At 40.1% G+C, this 8,083-nt stretch overlaps 1 protein-coding gene across 3 annotated transcripts in view; it reads right to left on the reverse strand.

Annotated features, from left to right (window-relative positions):
• Positions 1-812: 812 nt before the first annotated feature.
• LRRC8D (leucine rich repeat containing 8 family member D) overlaps positions 813-8,083 on the reverse strand; it is a 70,548-nt gene continuing 63,277 nt past the window's right edge. For 2 of the 3 annotated variants that reach the window (XM_018561397.1, XM_018561398.1), the window contains exon 2: positions 813-3,706. In XM_018561397.1, coding sequence (XP_018416899.1) covers positions 1,149-3,704 — 2,556 coding nt within the window. In that variant the 5' untranslated portion in view covers positions 3,705-3,706 and the 3' untranslated portion in view covers positions 813-1,148. The remainder of the gene's footprint in view (positions 3,707-8,083) is intronic. The other variant, XM_018561399.1, reaches the window with a different exon arrangement.

Below are 8,083 nucleotides of genomic sequence, written 5' to 3' on the forward strand. Positions count from 1 at the left end.
CTACAAAACCTGATTTTCAGGTATGCTTCAGAGCATCTGTTTTTGATATGCCAAGATTAAATGATGCATCAAAATGACCAAAGTAGTCACATTTTACATTATCTCTATAGGATGATATACTTTTAATTTATAGCAATAATGTTCTTTGTAGTATTTGCATTTTGCTTTACAATCCGAAACTGAAAAACACATGAGCTCCATGCAGTGCATAAACACCTACACCAAACGAGTCTTGAAAAAGATAAATGTTACAAAATTTACAGCGCTATTCACAAAAGGGTGAAGAGTTTGGAGAGGGCAGGATAAGTGATCAATCTAGGACAACATAGCTGAACTGAAAAGTGAGCTGAATTGGAGAATTGTTTCAAATCAGCTATTTTGTCCTAGATTGTTCACTTCTCCTGCCTTCTCCAGATGCTTCACTCTTTTGTGAATAACCCTGTTAGTCTGCATTAAAGGGAACATTTGTTTGGGGGAGAGGGGGTTCTGTCCTCTTGATCCCCAAATCATACAATAGCTACCTTCATGTGACTTGTTGCATTTTTAGATCATCGTCATGTTCCAGTTTCCCAAATACCAACAGCACAAATCCCAACCACAGCTTCTAAGTCATAATCTAGCTTTCCTCCTTCCACTCTTTGCACCTTCCTACTGTCCAGTGAGGCCACACTTCACATTTAATGTGATCAATACACAGGGAAGAAAGGTGGAAATGGAAACTACTTTTGGAGGTCACAAGCATCTTTGGTATTAATTTAACACTATTTTGTGTTTACTCTATTCCCTATTTAACAGATCAAAAATAAACACGCGGAGTACCAAAATTTACTATGTAATTGATCTACAAACGTGAACAGGTTATCTGTAAACATCCAGAGGAATTCCTTCAAATCACATAAAAAAATTTAATGCAGCGCTTCCATACGATTTGCAAATTGTATAATCTGATTGAAATATGTACTGATGCCTTCAATAATGAACAATAACTTTGTTAGTAAATAGAGAAATTGCAAAGACCATGTCTTGAGGGTGAAATGTTTTTGGCCTACTTAAAAAAAAAAAAAGAATGAGCAGTCTTGGATTCTGAGAGGAAAAAGTGGTCTGCTTAAACCTCTTTGTTTAATATACAGCACACTGGCCAAAACTGTCTATATGCCATTGGCAAAAGGGCCGCTTGCATCTTGATTTAATGCCTCCTTTACCTCTGATGGCAAAGAATCAAACAGATGATCTTCAATGATTAGCCCACTTTTCTTGAGAAGACGACACTGAATAATCTGAGAAGATAAGCGATCTAAGCAATTCCCTTTTAGTTCTAAATGTGTAAGCTGTACTAGATGCCCTATCTTTTCTGGGATGGAAGTGATACAATTGTGACCTAAGCATAAAGTTCTTAATTTGATGCATTTAAACAATGTGTTTGGCAAGATGTCCACTTTGTTTCCTGTAACGTACAAATGCTGAAGATTCTGGAGATTACTAATTTCAATAGGAACCATAGATAAACAATTGTAGCTGACATCCAAATACCGAAGCTTCTGCAAGAGGAAAAGGCCTACTGGAAGGGACTCTAGCTTGTTGTTTGACAAATACAGAGACTCCAAGTTCTTTACTTGTGAAATAGACTGAGGAATGCTGACAATTTTATTGTGCCACAATTTCAAACAAGTCAGCCTTTTCAAGTGCTGAAAACTGAGGACCTCTTCTATAGTACGAATGCTGTTTAGTTTTAGATCTAGCTCTTGCAAGTTGCTCAGACTGAAAATCGCATGTGGAATTCTCTCCAAGTCACAGTTGTGAAGTTCCAGCTCTGCTACATTCATCATCTTTTTAAGGCTGTTTAGCAAAACAACCCTGGTGCCATCATTATGAATGATAAGCTTTGTTAAATGTGGTGCCACATCTGTGATATTAGACGGTATTTTGGTCAAATTACTCTTCACGTAGAGAATCTTTAGATGCCTTAACTCCCTTAATGAATCAAGTCCAATCATCTTGTTATTTTCAGAGTTCAAGTTTCCTACCAAGTATAGTTCTCGAAGATTTTTTAACAAGTAGACCCAGGGAGGAATTTCAGCCACATCTGTAAATTTCACATGAAGGCACTTCAAGTTGTCTCGCAAAAAACTAAATGCAGTCTGTTCAACCTTAGCTGGGCAGTGGCATAGATGCAGTTCTTGAAGAGCAGTCATTTGAGAAATTTTAGCAGGGATCTTAGCTTCTGGAACAAGCTCAAGCCTTAGAACTTCAAGATCTGTAAGTTCAAACACAGCATCTGGAATTCCAGAAAGCATGAAGAGATACAACTCCTGCTTGTCTTGAGCATTGCGAGAAATGTGCTGCTTAAGCTTCTCAAAGGTCCACTCATGATTTAAGCTAATCTGACGCAGTTTGTTTTCACTCACCTCAGACAAGAAAACTCCAAATCGCTTGGAATATAACTGATCATACTGGTCAACCATGTGAAGAAGAAAAGCAAAATCATTTTTGACATCAGGAATGTCACTGAAGCTGCTTTCCTCTCTCACTTTCTCAAATGAGTATTCTTTGAGAGGTCTTCTAAAGAGCCAGAACAAAGTATACAAACAAACAAGGCCATAAACACAAATAAGAGCAATATAGCTGATGAGAAGCTTCTTTAGCATAAATGCCATGTTATGTGTGCATTCAAACTCCTTGTATCCTGTAAGGTGCTCGACACTGGGCATACAGATATGTTTAAAACTTATTGCAGTTACAAATGTTAAGGTGTAACAAAGTATAAAAATGAATTTCACTGTCTTGACAACTGTTTGAACAGCATAGAGTTTGTAAATTAAATCACTGTCTTCAACATGAGTACGAAATTTACGGACCTTTTCAAAAAGGGCTTTAGCTTGTTCCCCATCTTTTTTGTCCAAGATGGTCATCCCAGGAACCTCCACTACTGGCTTGTCAGCTGAAAACTTAGGTCCGGATTTGCTGATCATTGGAGTGCTGGGGCTTGGACTTCCCTCTTCACTGCTATTTGAAAGGTGTTTACGGAGGGACCGAGCACCAGTAAGTCTATGCTTATTTTCTTCCGAATCCTCACATGCTGTCTCAGATAAAGCTTTTGTTGTCCACGGGGATTCAAAACATTTGCCCAGTATGGAGACAAAATGCTCGATTTTTGAACAGGTCTTTGGATACTTGAACCAAAAATTGCTGCTTACCATGAGAATAATTGTATGTATAAGTGCGAGATAGGGAAAATACTTTGAGTACCATGGCAGAGCCACATGATAACACATTTGGTTGATGAATATATATTGCTGGTAATCCAGATTTGTCTTTCTCCCTCCTAAATTACTTGCTTCCTTTTTATCACTTTCAACAGAAGATTGAGTCGTAGTAACCAAAGTATCTATTTGTCTTGCCAAAGTTGTATCCGACTCAACTTTAGGCACTGTGCTTTGCCATTTTTGATCAGGTTCTGCTGTAGTTTCTTCAAACGTAGTAGAAACTGGTACTGTTTTGCTAATCGGAGAGACTGAACATACAGCTGAATCTAACTTTGGTAAGCAAACAACTTGATCTTTGGTCAACTGCATGGTCCCTGCAAAGATGGCAACCATCAACATAACAGCTGCCAAGTAGTCCATGAAAACATCCCACCATGGCTTCAGAATCCGATATGTTGGCTGGATATCATTAAGCGAGGCAACTTCTGAAAGAGTGAACATTCCTAGAAAAAGAAGAAAATATTATCATTAAGCACAAAGGAAGTCAAGACAAGACAATATACAATTATTTTGTTCCATGGAAGTTTTTGTTGTCCTATAACACATTTTATTAAAAAAATTATAATATGTGTTTATGAGTGAAGGTGCCCATATGCAAGTAACTTCCACCTTATATACTTAACCATTGGACAGTGTATATTTGAGGAACTCCACATTAAGTTAGATTATCTGTGCTCAATCGTCAGAGATTGGTAGCTTGGTAAGATATCCGTTTTGAGATTGGTAGCTTGGTAAGATATCTGTGTTGAGAATTAAAACACCTGCTAGTGGCACCGTGGTCTACAGACTTAAAGCGTACAGTTCCAGTTTCCACCAGTGGGTGTTTCCCAGCAGGTCCCACGAATTAGCCTTTATCGGGTGCTGGCTACTGGGAGATTATTTAGCTCCTTCTCAGGAATCTCACAGTGCCTCAGTGCTTTTTTACCTGTGTGCCAATTTCACTGTGCCACTGCTCTTGAACCTTCTAACTATACCCATTGCCCTGCTATCCATTCCGGCCCCTGTTCCTGAACAGTCATGCTTTCCATTCCTTGTACCGCCGCCTTTCCCTGCTGTACTGGATTAGCGCTTCAGAATATAAGCATGTGATATCCTAACAATCTGCAAAAAGCTGGTCAAAGTGCTAGAGCTCAGTGGTGCTCATGTTTGAGCATTTTACTCAAATCATGTTCTAATTGTCATGCTGAGTGTCATGCAGTTTCCTTTGAATAATGTGTTCTGTTTTGTGTATAGGTACCAAAAATGTCATGTCACATCTTTTTCTGTTTTATATATTTCTCAATGAATATCATGTGAACCCAAGTTTACCTTAATTTCATATAGAAACCTTAACCCATACAGCTAGTACAAAATCGTAAAGGAAATTAGTACATATGTGGGATACTACTGATGACCCCTGCTTCTGAAAATGCTATCTGCTTTGCTGTCTCTGACCTTATGGGTCATTGATAAAGAATGAGCATTAAGAAAGACCCAACTCCAGATGTGCATACTAGTTCCAGGTAATTGTGTCAAAAAACAATGGTGCCTAAATGACACTATGACACAATTTTTGCCTGCATAATGCTATATTTGCATGTCTATTTTTTTCCCAACACTCTCACTGCTTGGAACGCATACTACAATGTGACTAACAGAGGGGTGCATTGTAACAGCAAGAGTGGCATACCACAGGTCTGCCTTTAGAAGTGAAAGTCAGTGTTTGCAAAATGAGCACCTCAGGCTCAGACGCCCTTGTAGTGCTCTGGAGCAGTCTGTACCTTTTTTTTTAATATGAGTGATTTAAAAAATTAGTTGATATTTTCCCTATTTAGGAAAACGTGACAGTGCCTTTTAGCAAGGTACTTACCTATTGACACTCCATTGTCACTTTACCCATTGCTCTAATGAAGCAGGGCTTCATGGCTTCCAGGTTTGTTGAATTAACCATACTTGAGCCTGAGCAACCAGTCGCCAGGCCCGAACAGTGTCACATGAGGATGCAGGGATATTATTCACACTGGTAAGCTCTGATACCACCCAACACTGGAGCTCATTCAAGCTAGGCTCCTGCAGTGGGGAGGCGGTGAGGGAGCATGGATCAGTGACTATACCTTCCATAGGGCGAGGTCTATCATGAGGCACTGTCAATCTGCCCTGAACGGGCAGGTGACTGCGTTTCTTTAAGTTGGGGTAGTACAGAGCTAAACAACTTAGGCAAAATGCAATAAATATATTAATAACCTATTAATTTTAATTGTGTGTGATATTGCTTTTCATGTACACCTAAAATTAGACTTGTGCACAAGTTTTTAATTTTTCTTTTATTATTTGGGTAAAACAAATTATGTTTGGTTGCTATAGATTAGTGAATGGATTAGTGAAAAAAAAATCCAGTTTTGGATCCATTTAGACAATTGTTTTTAAAGTTCAGTTTGGCAATTAAACTTCCAGTATAAGGAACGCTAGATGAAATTCAGCAGCACATATGTGAGGTGTGGCAAAGAGAAAACCAGTTATTCTACTTTAGTAAATAGGCTCCTAAAAGTAAATAAATAAAACATTGTATGTACTTTTCATAGAACAGCTCGTCTGTTTGGAAGCAAGCTTTAAATGTGGGTAGACTTTTTATTTGGTTAAACTGTGATGCTCAGCAATTTTAAATGCTTGAACAAAACAAAATGTGTAAGGGACAATAAAAGACCTTCTGTTCTAATGTGGAATGATAGGTATGGCCCTGAAAATGCAGATGGATTTATTTCTTCACAAAAATCTAAAACAAAACCTGGTCCAGACTGGGGACTTTATAGAAAGAGCAGACATGAATCTAATTAAACCGGTGTTCTTTTGTTTTGTAAAATACTAAACTTTATACAGTGGCCACTTGAAGCCTATCAATTGAATGGTCACAGTGCAAATTCCGACAGGGATTCTCAAGTTCCATATCTCATACAAGAATGGGTCATGGTTCTGTTCAGTTTATGGGTCTCTAAATTTCTATAAGCTGGCTCAAAGTTGTTATAAAAATATAACTTAGAAAATAGTAAGTCCCTCTGCACTCCTCACAGCGCTCCCGGCCCAAGTACTTGTAGTGGTGCTTGCAGTGACAATCACGGATGGCACTGTGCAACAAACAGTGGAAAGCAGAAATCACCAGCACTCAGTAGATATCTTTGATGTCCATTTCATCGGACCAATAATCAATTGTCATATACAAAATAGCGACGTTTCGGGACCGCACAGTATCCCTTCATCAGGGCGACAATGTTTCGGGACCGCACAGGATCCCTTCATCAGGGCGACAATGTAACATTGTTGCCCTGATGAAGGGATCCTGTGCGGTCCCGAAACGTCGCTATTTTGTATACGACAATTGACGATTGGTCCGATGAAATAGACATCAAAGATATCTACTGAGTGCTGGTGATTTCTGCCTTCCATAAAAATATAACTGACGCTACTACAAAATGCACTCCATCAGCAGTTGGTTGTTGTTGATTTCATATCTGCTAATCTAATGTTTTTTTCTGTTTTTACAAAAACATCCCCACCCCTAATACAGTAAATATAAATGGGCTGATGTTCACAGAGCCATATGCTACTGACACCAGCTCATATGCCCTTTAGTATTATCCATGTTTTTTAAAAGGGAGGCCCAAAAAATTGCCCCATACCACTTAAAACACCAGCCTTCTGTAATCTAGCAGGCTGGAAAGAAATGCACACAGGTACAAGTTATGCACAAAACTTCTTACCCTAGTTCCGGCAACTCCTCCAGACCTGTGAGTATTGCCCACCCTTCCACTACTTGGGATGCCCTCCCAATGCTGAGGATCATATAGGCTTCTACTAGGGATGAACCAATCGCATTTTCTCAAGACCAAGTACGAGTACCGATACTTTTCCTCAAGTACTCACAGATACCAATTACTGATACCTTTTTTTTTCATCTCATGTGGCATCTTTTCTAAAACAATGCATACTAATGATTTAAAGACAGTGGTGGAGCACCAGGGCCCAGTCACAGCTGCGACCGCTGCCACCCTGGTAGTTCTGCCACTGACTCCAAGCTGTAGGGGGACTACAAATCCAAGCAATACATCATACAGCAGTGCAGAATACCACCAGCTATAGAGTACAAATCCCAGCAAAACATTATACAGCAATGCAGAATAATATGAAGCTACATACTCTGTGTTGCTCACCAGGACTGTGCGGGGGTCTCAGGACGCTGTGCGGTGTCTGACCAGGGCTTTGCATTCTCACAAGGGCTGCATGCGGTCTCACCATGGCTGTGTGCAGCGTCTACACAGGGCTGTGCATTCTCCCCAGACCTTCATGCAGTCTTAATAAGGCTGTGCATTCTCACCAGGGCTGTACATTCTCACCAGGTCTTCATGCGGTCTTACCAGGGCTGTGCGTTCTCACCACTGCTTCATGTGGTCTCACCAGGGATTCATGCGGTCTCACCAGGGCTGTGTGCGATGTCTCTCCAGGGCTTTACATTCTCACCAGCAAGCGTGTGTGCAGCATCACCCCAGGGCAGTGCATTCTTACCAGGGCTGTGTGCAGCGTCTCACCAGGCTGTTTGGGGTCTCGTGGGTGTGGGTAAAAGACAACCACCGTGAGGTCCCCAGCAAGCGCGAGTTATCAGGCAGCCAAACCCATTAAAAAATGTAAAGTGCCAGGATCAGCGTTTAGTACCGGGGTATTTTCATGAGTACACGTTGCATCCCTAACTACTACCTACATAACAGAAGCCACTTGCATGTTTACAACCCTCCTGCTATTAAGATGTGAGCCTGTTTAAGCATAGAGTATTTCTTTAAAAAAAAAAAAAA

The sequence above is a fragment of the Nanorana parkeri genome, unplaced genomic scaffold (genome assembly GCF_000935625.1).
Source record: "Nanorana parkeri isolate BGI_ZX_2015 unplaced genomic scaffold, ASM93562v1 scaffold521, whole genome shotgun sequence".
NCBI classification, from domain to species: domain Eukaryota; kingdom Metazoa; phylum Chordata; class Amphibia; order Anura; family Dicroglossidae; genus Nanorana; species Nanorana parkeri.